This window comes from Scleropages formosus, chromosome 6 (assembly GCF_900964775.1).
Source record: "Scleropages formosus chromosome 6, fSclFor1.1, whole genome shotgun sequence".
Taxonomy (NCBI): Eukaryota; Metazoa; Chordata; class Actinopteri; order Osteoglossiformes; family Osteoglossidae; genus Scleropages; species Scleropages formosus.
Window position 1 is genome coordinate 13,213,340 of NC_041811.1, and position 16,087 is coordinate 13,229,426.

Consider the following 16,087-nt stretch of genomic DNA (forward strand, 5'->3'; position numbering starts at 1 on the left):
TAGTTTACAATACATGTATGAAAGTGAGTGCCTTTCGTGATTATTCTCTGTGACAAAATATATCAGGCATTGAGGTGACCAAAAACTAGCAATAATGTTCAGTGGAGTTGAATATTGAGACTCATTTGAACATTGAGTGAAGTCCTCCTGCCAGCACTCTTCTCCTTCTACACTTAATAATAATAATAATAATAATAATAATAATAAAAACACTGAAGAGTACTGCAGTCGAACAACAGATGTTCTCTAAGGGCTTCGTTACCAGATACTTGTACAATGCTTGTCTGTCCCCTACAGGATTAGAGTATTACTGCATGCCTATTCAACACTTTTATGTGTGTTTTTCTTAACAGGCTTCTTTCTGAAAAAGGCCTTTGTACCTTGTATAACATGTTTGAAAACATCTCCTTCAAAGGAAAAGGACACGAGGTATGTCGTAACTGGAATAAAAGGGCAATTTATAGGGTATATACTTTAAATGTGAAATGGATTGGTCAATAATGTACACATGTATGAAATTAATAGACAATATATAGGAGCTGGGTTTTCTTTGAAAGGCACATGGAAAATGTTAATAATGAGACCTTTTCCAACGTTAACATTTATATACTGTGTGATCATTGCATTATATTGCTTTGCTGTCCTGCTAGGAGAACCACTAGACCATTTTGTATTGTTCTCATTACATAGCGGGAGCTGGTACACTTTCCATCAAAATTTAATGGTTTATCATGCCATGGTTGCCATTACTTGATTCAGGTCAGGTTATATGTTTCTGGTTGAACTCAGTTTAGTCGCGAGACACAGATGAAATAAAAGTGAGATATGAGCTGCTATAATACCAGTAACACACAGTAAAATTCCAGTGCATCCCACTGGATAAGCACTAGGGACTATTACACCTTAAAAAGTCTGCTGCACTGCTAAGAAAGACCATTAAATTGCCATCAGAAACCCACAAAAACTAGTACAGACCAATATAATAGCAATAAGTACTACTCGAATCCAGTAAACTCAACGCAGATGTTCTAATGTCTCTGCTTTTGAAGTCACTTACAGAATGAAAGTGTTCAGTGAAAATACGTGAAGAATGGAGGGAGACACGACTCAGGGGAATGCAGGGGGTTTGTCTTGCTGGGACCTGCTGATGGGTGGGGCAGAGTGTTGTGAGAGAGCCCTGATGTTGCGGGAAGCGAATAAGCCCTGGGGAGAATCCCCATGCGCACACAGGTTCGACCAGCTGTTTTGAGAATGACTTTGGATTGATCCTCGGAAGTGAAGGATAATCTACTTGTATTAGACACCTGCGGCTGTCCGAAGAAAGTCCATATGGCGCTACAGTGGACCCGTGCGATTAGCTGCCTTGGACATATGAACATTCATTCATAACTGACACATTATCAAGGAGCTTTATTGGAAATGACCCTCCTGACTGGTCATATGGACAGAACAGATCTCTGTGAAATGTGACCTAAAAACCCTCGAGCACCTGAGCAGTGTTGTAGCCTGTGGTCTAGTGGCGATCATGGTCACGTGTTCAGGAACGCGCGTCTTTTGCTAAATAGGCCTCTTGCGTTATGAATGTTTAGCTTATGAATTTTCAAACAAATGCGGTTATTTAAGATTTCGTTTTCTTCATTTATCCGTTTTCCAAAAAGTTTCTCTCGCGGTGACCTGCATGTTTGTGAGTGCTAGTGATCAATAATAAGATGAGGAAAGTTGCATATGTTTATGGTATGAATATATCAAAAATCTGCATTGAGAGGCGGTTTGAAGCTCTTACATAAAGTGAGTCATATTTGTGTTATTAAGCTTTTATTGATTATATCGACAATGAAAGTTCAGTGCAGCCAAAGGATGAACTTTTAGGTGACGAATTGGTCAGCAATCAGGACTGAATAGGAGACTGTGGACATTACGTATTCATGAGTTTTAATTTTAATATTTAAATCTAATAAAAATGGCTACAAAAAGTATGACAGAGTATTTTTTTTTATTACTTTATTGGAGGATTTTATAGAACCTCACCAGCGAATATAGACGTGCAGTATGTTTGGTTAAACTTTTTTCGGTTGCAACTAGGCGGCAAACGCGAGTTGATGATTGAGTCGAGTTCCGGACTTCTAGTCCTCGTTGGGTTTGCATGGTGAGGAGCCAGCGTGTATAGATACCGGAGAACTGAGGCACTCGCCGCGGGACGTGCCGTCAGCTCCGAACATACTGCTCCTACAGAGAGCGGGGATTGCCATGCATCGTGTGAATGTGTGTTACACGCATTTGGAAATGGGACGATGGCACAAGCCCTCGTGTGCGTAAGCAGCGAGCGTGGAAACGTAGTAAGCCTGTATTAAGGGGCAGGCAGCTGGCGCTGAAGTCTAATCCCCCGATTCCCCGGCCCTGTACCTGCCGGCTGCACACATTTTACTTTCTCCTCCGAGGAAAAGCGAAACCAAAATAAAAGTGACCCTGTGCGGTTCTACGGGATTACGGAAAGCTCTTAGACTGGATTAAAATAGTTCAGTCTGTGAATGTGTCAGTGTGGCATCTTCGTGCGCCGTTACAGGGTTAGCGACTAATCCGCCGCAGGTCAATCTGCGCTGCTCTCGGGGGTCGCGCTCGTACGGTGACTGAGTGTTAATTGAACACACCTCGGTTAATGTGCATCATGGAGTGCGAACCAACATGTAACACGATGAACAGCTCCAACAAGCAGAAGGCACCCCATGAGTGTGATCCACACCGCAGCGGGACTGGACTACGTCTAGGAATGCTACGCCTCCTTGAAGAAACATCCCTACAAGGACAGAAGCTGCGCTCGAGGCGCGCCATCCGAAACTGATTTGAGACGCAGCGAGAGCCTCCTGTGAACTTCCTCCCCTGCCGGGTTTAAAGGTAGCCACCTCGATTAACACACGCTCTGTCCGTGTCTCCAGGCAGAGGACCTTGAGGCTCTTCTGGAGGGCTTTCGGGGCTGGGCACGCCAGCTATGTCCTCAGCGTGACTTTGAGGACCTGGCCACACACTTGGAGGAAATGGGAAGGCTCTCACAGGTTCAGGTGTGTACTGGCACTTGGGAACCTGATGTAGACAACCAGACGTGTCCAGGAAAATATTTAATTACATTTACTTATTTATCAGATGCTTTTCTCCAAAGCAAATTCCAATGAACTCCATGTAGTGTTATGAGCCCACACACCTTATTCACCGTGGTGACTTACACTGCTAGATACACTACTTACACTGGGTCACTCATCCATACATCAGTGGAACACACACAATCTCTCTGTCACTCACACACTATGCGTGAATCTGAACAGGATGTCTTTGGAGTGTGGGAGGAAACAAGAGCACCCAGAGGAAACCCACACAGACAGAACATGCAAACTCCACACAGACTAAACAGGGATCGAACCCACGTCCTCTCTCACCACCCAGGCACTGTGAGACAGCAATGCTACTCGCTGTGCCACCATGCCACCCAAATTAATTTAATAATTCACTTTTTTGCTTTGCTGACACTTTCCTCCTAACCAAATGACAGCGCTAGGCTACTGTTTATCTGTCCAGCCATCCATTGATATGGCTGGGTATTTTTTACTGCATCAATTAACAGTAAGTACCTTGTTGAAGGGTACTACAGCAGGAGGTAGAATTTGAACCTGGGTCCTTTGAGTGAAGGGAAGCTGTAGCATCTGCTGCCACCATATTAATCAATTTGATGTGAGAGACAAAGTCATGCCTAATTTACTTTTTAACTTGTTTGTTGTTCATGTCGTCAGTCCCTGGTTCCTGCCCTTCAGACTTGCTGGAGAGACATGCACTGGGGCTTGGTGTCCTCATGGGGCCCGACAGACTGTGCTGGGAGTGAGCGCAAAGGTGAGGAGAGCCTAGAGATGATGGCACTCGTTCCATGGTCTCATTTTAACCAAGGAGAGATGCAGAAAGTCCAGGAGGAGACTCTCATCTAGGGACAACTGACACTTCTTGGTCCTAAACCCATTTTATGACATGTGAAGCTTCACTAGAAATCCAGGTCTTAATGTGCAATATTCATCCATCCATTGCCAATAACTGCTTTTTCGGTGCAGGGTCGCTGTGGTCCAGAGCCTATCCTGGAAAGACATGGTGTGAGGCAGGATATACCCTGGACAGTATCCACTCCATTCAGGGCAATAACACACACTCAGACATACACGCAATGCAGAAAATTTAAAGTCTGTTGATTTTTACATGTCTTTCACAGTGTTTATTCAAAAGTGATACGTGGAGTGCTGTATTACTTCAGACAACTATCTGAAGCATGTATGTGAAGAAAGGAGAATATTCTCACGTAAAAGGAGTGAAAATTTGGCATCATGAAAGAAAATGTCTAAGCTAATCGAAGGGATGAGAATTCATATGACAGGATCATTTGATAGTTATGCCTTATGTGAAACTAGAATTGAAGCCTCAGAGTGATAGGATTTGTTTTGCGCAACTCTCACATGCACTTCGTTGTCACAAACGTTCACATTTGATGTGATTAATGCCTCCTTTGCTGGCAAAGACAAGAAAAGCAGAACAAAAAGATAAGTTGGGAAAAAAATGCTTAAAGCGATATAGGTTGTCTCTGAAAATTTTCGGTCTCCGATGTTTTTTCCAAACTACTGGCACGTATTTGCAAACATCCCAACTGTTCGTTCCACCTAAACAGGATAATTAGCTTAGCAAAACTGTTCAGAAATTCAAACTTTAATTGACACCATCAAATGATGTATGTTCTTAATTAAAAAAAAAACATAAAAATAAAGCACTTTCAAGATGCCACTGATGTAATCAGCGAACCAAAATTAAGTACCGCCAACCAAGCACATCCACAGGAGTAAATTACAGAACAACGATAAATTATACAAGCACTATCACCATAAATTCAGTGTCTTTTTGCACTGCATATTTTAACACAGTCATGTTCTCAACTGTGAATCCAGCCTCATGTGAAATAAAGAGAAGCGCATGGAGGTTATAGGACACATGCTGATCCACAGGGGACTGTCAGTTGCAGTTTGCAACTGCTCATCACAACTGTGTCTTTATTTTCAAAACAGATGGCAGTCTGGGAGATGGAGCCAAAGCCGAGGAGAACGCTGAGGAAGCTTTCAGTTAAGAAGCTGGTATCCCTCTCACACCGCTTTAGATCTACTCGTTGTCGAGGAAGACGAGCCGCAGAGCAGAACATTCATACTCCACTTTGTTCAGATTGCAGGAGGAGTGTGACCGAAGGCCCACAGTGCGACCGAACAGGACGCGGAAGTCCAGGATTGCGGACCAGAAGGGTCCGACGTGTGGCAGGCAGCGGAGCTCTCACGGTGTACAATTTGGACTTTGATCAGGAAACCTACATAATAAACTAGATCATTCTAGTCACTTCTAAACAGATAAAGTACTGTGGTAATTTAAAATATTAAGTATTATTGGAGTACACAGCCAGAATAACACATAAACAGTTTTTTTGGCCTTTGCGACTGGTGTCAGAATGCCTGCCTCAGGGTGAAGCCCTGGCCACAACCCCGTCCCCCTGATGGACAGTCACACCTGATGGGAACTGATTCAAAGAGAAGAAGGACCAGGTGTGGCCAATAGGGACAAACAAAAGGCTCTTTAGATGGAGACCTGAGCTCAACTGTGGGGAGGAGTAAATATTTTGACATATTCTAGTACTTAGGAGTTTGCATTGTGTGCGGTCCTTCTCTGATCTCGAATCCTTCTTCTTTCTTTTTAATTAAGCAACAGAGGACCATTTTCTTCCTGTCTTTGTTTTGTCGGATTTTCGTTATTGTACAAAGGAATAATAAACTGCAACTGTAAGATGACTTCTCGTCACACTATGCCTGGTCACTCAGAGCAGTCACCCCGGAGTGTCACAGTCCCTCCTTTGACGACACGTTATTGCTATTCTGACAGTTATTTATTTATTAAATTTAATTACATTTCAAACCAGTCACTCCAACTTTGGGTGAAAAGCAACTGAATTGCCCATTTGTACAGTCGAGCATTCTTGGTAAGCACCTAGATGAAGGGTACTACAGCAGGAGTTGGGATATGAACTGACAACCTTCAGAGTGCAAAGTGAGGGCAGCGGACTAACTAAGTAGTTGCAGGGGAGCTGGTACCATAATAATTTGAGCTGCTGCCTTTGTACCTAAAGGTCGCAGGTTTGAACCCCACTCCGACTATGAGCAGTCGTAGAGCAGGGCACACACACACACACACATTTTCAGAACCGCTTGTCCCTTACGGGGTCACGGGGAACCGGAGCCTACCCGGCAACACAGGGCGTAAGGCCGGAGGGGGAGGGGACACACCCAGGACGGGACGCCAGTCCGTCGCAAGGCACCCCAAGTGGGACTCGAACCCCAGACCCACCGGAGAGCAGGACTGCGGTCCAACCCACTGCGTAGAGCAGGGCACTTACCCTAAATTGCTCCTGTAAAATCACCCAGCTGTATAAATGGGTAAATGAGTAAGTAGCTTAATAATAAGCGTATGGGACAAGTGGTTCTGAAAATGTGTGTGTGTGTGTGTGTACTATAACATTGTAATAAATGCATCAGCTAGCCTAATATATAATATTACACGTAAATAACTAACTTGGACTAAATGAAGAGCTTTGATTTAGCAATGCATTCTCCCATTCGTGTCTTTTTTAGGTGAAGGATCTGAAGGAGAGATCACCAGATCACGCTCAAGGCGCGTCCTTAGGGTATGTCCTAATATCCACCGCTCGTTTGGCAGTGGATGGTGTGACCGGGACGGGCGCGTGATGGACACGTGCGCCGCGGGACAGGTGTGCACTTCCGCCTCGCGCGGCTAGAGGGCGCCAAAAGCCGCGAGTTTGTCACACGGCGACTCTTCTGCCCTTCGAACAAACACGTTTGCGTTTCCTTCGTGAGGGCAAAGGCAAAGCGAACTGTCTGCGAACGAAAACGGCGAAAAAGTCAGTGCGTGCTTCTTATCGCTCCTAAATGTATGTTAAACGTCATTACGCACTGCAACTACTGTACATATTCTCGTGGTTAAAACATAAAATTTGTGATTTTTTTTTTTTTTAATTCCTTTTCCAATTATTAGAGTAAAATTTAATTGGACGGAACTTTTTCGATCATTCACTCTATGAACCAACTTAATAAAGTTTCGTATAGCATTTTGCATCCTTAACATCTGCCAGCGCGTTCCATCCGCGCTCTATAGAACGACGTTTTTTTTGCAAGTATTTACATTTTTGCGCTAAGTGGGTCTCCGATTGGCTGGTACCCCAATGAGGTCACTAGGAAAACTGCCTCCCCCCCCCCCCAACAAGGGCTCTCGCGCTGGGGCAGATTCATGTGGAGCTTCATCCATCATCCTTGATCATCACCCTTGATCATCGCTGCTCAGCCCAGGGTGGGATGCGCTGGAGCGCTCCTGTGCATCTTTGCCATCCTTCTCATGTCCGTGCGCTTCCGTTCGGACCCCAGACCCCAGGCGTGACTCCACCTGGAAACTTGTCCATCTGCGTCTTCTTCTTCTCCTTCTGCTTGAACCTGTCATCATCTGGATGAACTTGTGTCCCAAGAACATCGTGAAGACGGTGGATCCATGAGCCTGAGGAGGATCCCCACACTTGCATAGACAAGGTAGGTGATGGCATTTGTCTGTGCTTCAGCAGGGTCTTCAACTGCAGTGTTCAGCAGAAGCAACATTTAAGGGCTCATGCAGACAAGCAACGTTTGTGTGTTTCATCATGCAAAACTCTGAACTTTTTCTCCACTTACTAACACAGCTGCAGTATCTTCATTATGTAACGTGTAAGTCACCTTGGTGAATAAGGTGTGTGAGCTGGTAACACGACATAGTATCCATTGTAAGTCGCTTTGGAGAAAAGCATCTGCTAAATTAGAAATAAATAAATGTAAAATGTAAATGTAACATGTTTCTGCATTTTAACATCTCAGTCCCATCACAACAGCAGGTTGACACACTGGACTCGGTGCTGTTATTACACTCGTTTGCTCTATTCATGTATACTGTTTTCATGTTTGTTTATGATTATATATGTGTATTTGTTTGTGATGCATGAAAAAGGTACAACTGCTGCCTGCATGCCATGTGATCCAAATCTGAGTTCACTTGCATTTTTAAATTATATTTTGTCCATCAAAAGCGCAAAAAAAAAAAAAAATAGTCACAGAAGCTTCAGTTTTAGTAAAGTTCCACAAAAAATGACATATTTGCAGTGAAAAAAATGTTTCCCTGTTTTCTGTAATTTTATTTTCATAATTGATGCAGTCAACTGTTTGTGGAGCTGCTGAAACAGTTCTTAAAAAGTTTCTATAAACAGATGAAACACTGAAATACTTTTAGTGTAAGAAGTCTTTCGATCATTTATTGTACGAACGTCTATTATACACATTAATCAGCATTTTGGAATAAACAAAAGATTGACTATTATAATCCTTCCCTATCTGCATTCAAAGATCATTTGGTTTGCAATGAGCTTCTCATTAACAGTATTTCTAATGATGATAACATGTAACAGTACATTTTAATAAGGTATGTGCCCATCTTATGCTATAACTTAGGAGTATGGAGTGTGTGAGTTTAAATTTAATTGTGCAAAATACTAATTTTGTAAGTTTTTGCAACTTGCCTGTGGTTAATTGTAGTGAAGAGGCAGCTGCAAACCATTTAAGTATCGAAAGTTAAAAATAGAGAAGAAATCTTTTTCAACAAAGTGTTTTTTATAAATGTTCTTGAACTTTAGGTAATGACATATTTGCTGTTAAACATTACATTTTATTACTTCCGTTGCTACTCCTGTCTGTCTTAATTCGTATATAAGCATATAAGGAAAACAGGAAAATAAAAAAAAGACACTGAAGCATTGTTTTTCTTTTCAGTCCATCTTCTTCTTTTCACTGCCCTTGGGCTGGGAACATGAACAATGAGCATCAAAGTAAAGAGTCCTCCTTAAAAGTGCATCTCACGCTTTGGGAAATGCATTGGCAGAAAGAAAACATGAATCAGTGCAGTTCACTTGCGGGACGTGGCCGTAGCTGAGTATTGTCCTACTTGGTTAAGTGTTCATTTTGAGAGAGACATAGAGAGTGCGTGTGTGTATCTGTGTGTGTCTGTGCACGTCTGCTGATGAGCGGCTCCTTGTGCATGGGAACGGAGGGCTGCGAGTCTGTTGTGCACTCTGAGGGGTGGGATCTGAAAGGGAGTCGCCCACCGCGGTTCAGAATGGTGGAGTGTGGCGCGGGGGCCATCAGCTTGGGGCCACAGGGCACAGCTGTGTTTTTTGTGGAGGAAGTCTCGCTGCCGGTGTCCCTCGGGTGGCGGTGAGAGGACGGCAGTGGCGGGGGGGGGGGGGGGGGGGGGGGGGATGCCAGGTCATGTGATGCCCAGAGAATGGAGCTGGGGCCCAGTCATTCAGCAGGTCTTTCTTGCAAACGCCGGAGTATTTAGGTCAGTTCTCCACAATCACGGATAAATCACAGCGCCTGATACTATGTGCCGCTGCAGATGCGATGAACTTTCCTTCCCATTTTATTTATGTTTCGCGTGCACATTTTAATGGGTTCCTTGAGCTCCTCTGATTTTTTTGGACTTCTCCCCCCCCCCTTTCTCTTTGTAAATTGTGTTTATTCCTTAAGCAGACCCTTTTCTCTGACAAAGAGTCATTTTAATACACTGCATACAAAGGCTTACATTTTACATTAACAAGTGGATAAAAAGTTCAAACCGACAAACTAATAGATGCATGCCTGCATTCTCAAAGTGCAGTCAATTAGTGCAATGCCGCTGTTTTTACCGGTGCGCATTACACAAGTACCTGTTTGTAGAATTCATAGGAAGTACATAGGTCATCATGACAGGTGACGTCTTTATGGATTTATGTAGCAGTTAGGAGATCCGGAGGGAAGTGGGTCCAAAAAGATGGATTTTGTCACCCTTCTTAAGTGTTGAATGGGATTCAGCAGTTCCGAGGGAGAGAGGGAGCTCATTCCATGACACCGATTTCTTGAAAGGATTAATTTTCTGTATTTCTGTTTCTACTTTCAAAGGAAAATAAAAAACAAGTATTGACTCAACAGAAGAGAAGCGTGTGTCTACCTGCATCTGTTTGCAGGTGGTTCCTCAAGGCTGTGGAGCCACAGCTTCCAGCAGGTTCCATCTATGGCAGAGGCACTTCCTTAACCCACGAAGAACACTTACATGTTCCAGATGAAGAAGTGACACTGTGGGCCCCCTGTGGCATTGAAAGTGAAAGTCACTGTGGTGAGTGTGTGTGTGTGTGTGTGTGTCTGTGTGTGTGTGTGCGTGTGCGGAATACGGAGGCAGTGACTATATTATTATTGTAATACGTCCCCCGTTTGCTTTGGGTGTGGCAGCTAGTCCCAGATGGCAGCAATAAAAACAGCATTATTTCTTATTATAATTAAAGACTTAGCAGTGGACATGGTTTGCAGAGAGCGCAGAGGTAAAAATAAGCGTGGCAGGATGCAGATGCTCCAGCCTGTATATTTCCGTTGAAACGCTTTGCTGTTGTACAGCTTGCAAACGGAGGGAGTACGCCGGAGGACCTCACGGCTCTTCTGACATAAAAATTGGCTTAAATAAAGATCCCGGTCATCGCTGCTGAACCGAGGAAGCGCTGCTCACCTGCTGTTGTGTCTGCATACAGCTCCTGAAAAGCAGGGAGAGACCTGTCAAAGAAAATTCGCCGACTGGCTCCCCTTGGGGGGGGGGGGGGTGTCCTCACTCCGATGAATAGAGCTGTGTTTTGACTGACAGCACCGCCTGCAATATGATTATTGGATAGCTAGAAGAGCACGGTTGGAATTCAGTAACTCCTTCTCTGCACAAAAGGGAAAAGGGTGGGGATACTCTAATGTACAAACATCATGGGGAGTCCAGTGGGCAAACGCTGCCTGGCTATGTGCCCTACACGGGTTCGAGAGCACTCTGCCATGCCGCCTCGCTCTCGCTCGCGATGGCGTGCGACTGATACGGAAGTGCATCTCTATCGTCCTCCGGCTCTCGGGTCAAGGTGAAGAACGCTGCGGCCTCTGCGAGCGTTTCCGAGTCCGCGTTGCTGACCCGTAACCGCAGCCAAAAATGAAGCACGTTGAACGTGTTATTAGGTCAAGCGGCTCAACGGGTCATTTCCTACTCATTTAACTAATTTAACTATGCTTTTTAAGCTTAATATGTTGAAGAGTGAAGGGTGCTTTGCATTTACGTTTACATTTATTTATTTATCAGGCACTTTTCTCCAAAGCGACTTCCAGTGAGCTCTATGTAGGGTTATGAACCCACATACCTTATTGACCAAGGTGACTTACACTGCTAGATACACTACTGACAATGGGTCACTCATCCATACATGAGCGGAACACACTCTCTCTGTCACTCACACACTACTTTGCGTTTGGACTGTAGGAGTATACTGTCTGAAGTTTATGGGCTGGTTAAAAAGAGCACTTCAGAACTTGTAATGTGGTGTCGTTATCCTTTTTTATCGTATCGTTTTCTCTTACTTGCTTGTTAATAATACGTATGTTCTCTTTAAATGTCATCGTTGAGTCAGAATCGCTCCAAGCTGAGTGCGGCCCAGGGCACCCCAGCGGTGTTCTGGTTAAACGCTGTGCCTGCTACAGCAGGGACTCGAGTTAAATCCCTTGCCGTTTCACTCCAGCTGTCTTTGTCAGTGAGACTCAGGAAGCACAGATTGCCCCAGATTTCCGTGATACAGGGACAGATAGAATTCTCTCTACTCGTACCTGCTTTTAGAAATTCACCTAAAGTGTTACGGCACAGCTGGGCGAATAGCACGTCCACACGTGTAACGTGCGATGAAGCCCACAGCACTTAGAAAGAAATTAAGTTGGTCGCACACAGGATGAGTGATGGAGTAATAAATTTTTCCCACAGTTTTTGTCTTTATTTGTATTGCCAGGGTACGGTTAAGAACTTTTGGCTAGTTCTCGACCTTAAGTCATTGCTGCTCTTTCAGTGACACTGCTGATACTAAAGGCACATTTTTTAAAAACAATTTATTCCCTAGTACTGGTTATGGAAATATATTAAGAGAGGTGGAATCGTCACTTTTTCACAGCTTCGGGATGTATGCAGTGTATTGAAAGGACAGATGAAATCAGTATGCAACCTCTTTTTGCTGATGACAAAAATTGCGAAAGAAATCTTTCCACTCAGATGATCTTCCTCCTTCAAAGCCCGGAACCAATTTCCAGCAACCAACGCAAAAACATCTTGCAAGTTTTGCAAGTTTTTATGAAGATAGATTTCACTATGCATCCTTCATTCATACCAAAGTCTCATGCTTTTCAGCACTTCCATTGCGCAGCGTAGATTAATTTTTTTCTCAAATTAATGTCGGTAAAATGTCATCTGTCTTAATAATCGAGCACTCGGCCACCACCCAGTTGACTTTGTTTTTGTCTCCCTTGTGTAAGCTGAGCCGAGTCTGGGCGAAAGTGTTCCAAACCTTCATTGCAGCATTCTGGGTCAAATCCCCTGCGGTTTTAGCTATTAATGTGTGCACATCAGGTTACGAACGGATGACTTTAAACCCATTTTGAGAACATGTTGTGTCTTGAACGCACTGAACGTGTTGGTAAATGATGAGGAAAGGCTTTGCTGGACTTCGAACATATGTCCATGCAGGAGTGTACCCCAGGCTGGAAAAATTTTGCCACCACTAAGAAGAACTCAGTGATTCATGACAGTGTCTTTGTTTATTATGGAAGACAAATTAGTGAGAGCCCATCGTGTTTCTCTGTCGTCTCTCTGTTTTTTTGGGGGGTGCCATTACTCTCTGTTCCTTCCTCGGGGTCAGACATTTCATGTTGTGTTCTAAGGTGTGAAACTGGACTCGCACAATGTCGCATAGAACCCGGTTGAGAAAAGGAGGGAATTGTTAGCATTTGCTAAAAGGAAAGTAAGGTTTGGTGAAAAGTCCTAAATTGTGGTTGAATTTACATTTTGCTGTAAAACTGGAACATCAAGCAGGTGCTGTGTTTTTGTGTGACCTTTCCTTACAAACTCATGAAAAAAGAGAGAGCCATGTGCTGGTACCTGTGGAACCCCAAGGTCCATAGGTACCCCATTCCAATTTGGTGCAACCCGATTTCACTCCATCATCTTACAGCAGTAATGACAAATTACGTTTGAAATTCTGTGTGAAAGGCCTGGGCAGTTTATATGACTAAATCCATTAGCAGAAATAAAAAACTTTTTCTTAGTGCATGTATAATTAAAGTGTCCAACTGTGACACTTGTAAAAGCTTATTCTCTGGGGTGAATATTAGCTAAAGCTTTTTCTGGTCGCACTTATGGTGAGCAGACAGGAACATCTTCGTCTCATTGGAGACTCTGATATGGGTGCAATGAGAAGTGGGTCAGGAACGCACTGTCGAGTATTGTGGGCTGGGCACACTAATGGGAAAGGAGGTCATGGATGGGATCATCAGGTAGAAAGATGACTTTGTGCGAGGGCAGCTATGATATATGGCTCACCAGCTTGCCTGCTCCATGCCATCTAAACCCCCATGGTTTCTGTGCACGTGTCACGTCCACGCCCACAACTCAACTAACAGCACCTGACTCTGGTCCAGCACCTGACTAACTGCTCACCCTTTAAAAGACCCTCCTCAGCTCCCATACCTTTGCGGAATCTCGTCGGAGACAACCGCCCTCCTTCGTGACAGCGCACGCTCAACACTCGTTCTCCGTTCTCATCTTCTGGTTTTCGTCCCTTCGCTTTGTTTCCCGACCACGTCCACGGATCTACGTTCCAACGCCGACCGACCTTTCGCTTCGTCCCCTGACCTCATCCGTGGATCCTCCCTCTGACTCCGACCGCCGATCGACCGACCGTTCGCTTGTCCCCAACTCCGAGAACTTGCCTTATCCCCTGAATCCAGACGAACAGCTCTGCACTTGGGTCCTGCCTTCCCGGTTCTCTCGGCCCCGTGTGACAGCACGTGACATTGCCTTGGGGAAGTGCCAGCCACGGCGGACATAAAACAAACTCTTCTTATATTGTTGCTTAGCTCATCCTCCACCTGAACTGGCTTACATTTTCACTTGTGCTTAATGTACAGCGAGGTATTTTACTGTGGCGCTTCAGAATGCAGTGCCTAGGTCAGAGGTCCCATGGAAGGGTTAAGAACTGAGATCCATGCTAGCATTGAGCTCCAGATCACAAATATGTGTCCGTAATCACTGTGCTGCTCTGCTGTGTTCGTTGTCCTTAGTGTGTTTACAAACGGGGAGTTTAAAGAGGATACAAAGACCAAGATCCTGCTTCGCAGATCCTCCCCTGGGACAGTTCCAATGACATTTCCAGAAACTGGCCCCTGCACATCCTCTAGCAGCTATGCTACTAGGTGGAGGAAGCGGAGGATTATGTTGATTGGTCTGAACAGGAAGCCGGATGAAGGCGGCCCAACCTGCATCTGCCATCAGGACCGCTGAATTAACTTTCGGCGAGGACTAGATGTCCAAAGCAGATGATCCCCGTCTGACAGTTAGAAGGCCTTCGTATGACTCTTCTGACATATTGAATTTTCCTCTGCTTGTATATTGGTTTTTAACTTGTTTTGAAGTGTTGACCTTAGTCTGGATGAAGAAGCGGAACAGGTTAAAAAACAGAACAGGAGATGCGGTTAAGAAGTGGAGAAGAGAACAGTTTGAAAAAGCACTGGCTGGAGAAACTGGCAGTGGTGCGTTTTCGCCCAGCACTCTAAAAAGAGTACTCCGGAGAGCTGGATCAGGGTTTGACTGACTGGGCTCGTGCCGAATCTGGCTTTGTGAGTGTGGTTTACACAAAGAATAGCAGAGATTTCTGCATGTGTTTGGGTTTTTCGGGAACTGCTGGTGTCCCCTTAAATCTGTAAAGTCTAAATTCACTGCAAAGCCTTTCAGAGTTCAGAGCGAATTCTGTATCTCGCTTATTAAAAACGAATTTGCCCCTTTCCCACATCCCTGTGTGCAATTATGTGTATGAGGAGGTTCCTGGCCTACTATTCGTATCATGTCACATCAGCTGAGATTATTAATGTACTCAAGGATATTAGCTTCCAAGCACGCTGTCCCCATCCCATACCTGCCAGATGGCACTAAAAGAAACGCAGGGCTGACGGAAAACTGTTAGCGCCAGCGGAGGTGATGGGTGATGCCAGCGTAGGGCTGTCCAGACGGGCTCTTTGGCAGTAATGTGGTGACAAGGAGACGCGTGTGTGTTGGGAGAGAGAGGGTGTTACTCACACACAGTGTCACTGTTGTCAGATTCTTTCTGGAAAGTTTGGAGGGACTTCAGACGGCCCATGTTGCGTAGGGGTTGGGGGGTCCCGCCTGAAAAGGAGCCCCGATTGGCCTATCAAAGGCCCTCCACCGTCCATAAATCCTCCCACCCACGAGGGCAACTCTCTTTTACGTGCACAGCGGCGCCGTTGTCTGCGCGCACAGCCGTCATAGGTGGGGGGGGGGGGGCTTGCCGTGCAGCTGTGCCCGGGTTAGCCGGGTGAAACTGGAGATGTCGATCCCGGCGTCCCCACTGACCGCCTGCATAGACTCTGCTGACCGCAGAGTGTCTCCCCAGCTTCCACCGCAACTGGCACTTCGGAAGGCTGTGCCGTCTGAACCCGCGCTCGTTTGCAGCCTGCCATTCTACGGCGCAGCCAGAATGGCTGTGGCTGGAACAGCTGCAAAGTGTGGATAATGGTGCTGGGTTCAAGTACTGACCTTTCACATACAATAGTCAGTGGTATAAACTAATACACCTCATACTGTACTTGATATTACTCTGCACATTGGAATATTCCAGAACAACAATATTTATTGAAGATAGCGGGACTCTAAGTCGTTATACTATTTGTTTTGTTTTATTTCTTTATAAATTTAGTTTCCATGGTTATTTCTGTTTTTTTTTTTTTTTTAAAGAAAGATGTCCGTGTTGTAATTTGGTTTGATTTAGTTCCTATTGCACATTATGCAGAATTCGGGGTTACAACATTCATACTTGATTGGCATATTTTAGGATGAA

General features: G+C 44.8%; 2 protein-coding genes across 3 annotated transcripts in view; both read left to right on the forward strand.

Annotated features, from left to right (window-relative positions):
- The first annotated feature begins 363 nt into the window (after positions 1-363).
- LOC108929906 (TIMELESS-interacting protein-like) lies at positions 364-5,542 on the forward strand. Its single transcript, XM_018744741.1, has 5 exons — positions 364-429; positions 2,934-3,056; positions 3,780-3,876; positions 5,085-5,150; positions 5,236-5,542. Exons 1-4 carry the CDS (start codon positions 391-393, stop codon positions 5,141-5,143), a joined length of 318 nt encoding a protein of 105 aa, XP_018600257.1. The 5' UTR covers positions 364-390; the 3' UTR covers positions 5,144-5,150; positions 5,236-5,542.
- A 1,818-nt stretch (positions 5,543-7,360) lies between these two features.
- The window catches only part of megf10 (multiple EGF-like-domains 10), a 76,757-nt gene continuing 68,030 nt past the window's right edge, over positions 7,361-16,087 (forward strand). For both annotated transcript variants that reach the window (XM_018744669.2, XM_018744670.2), the window contains exon 1: positions 7,361-7,652. The gene's annotated coding sequence lies outside the window, so the exon portion shown is untranslated. The remainder of the gene's footprint in view (positions 7,653-16,087) is intronic.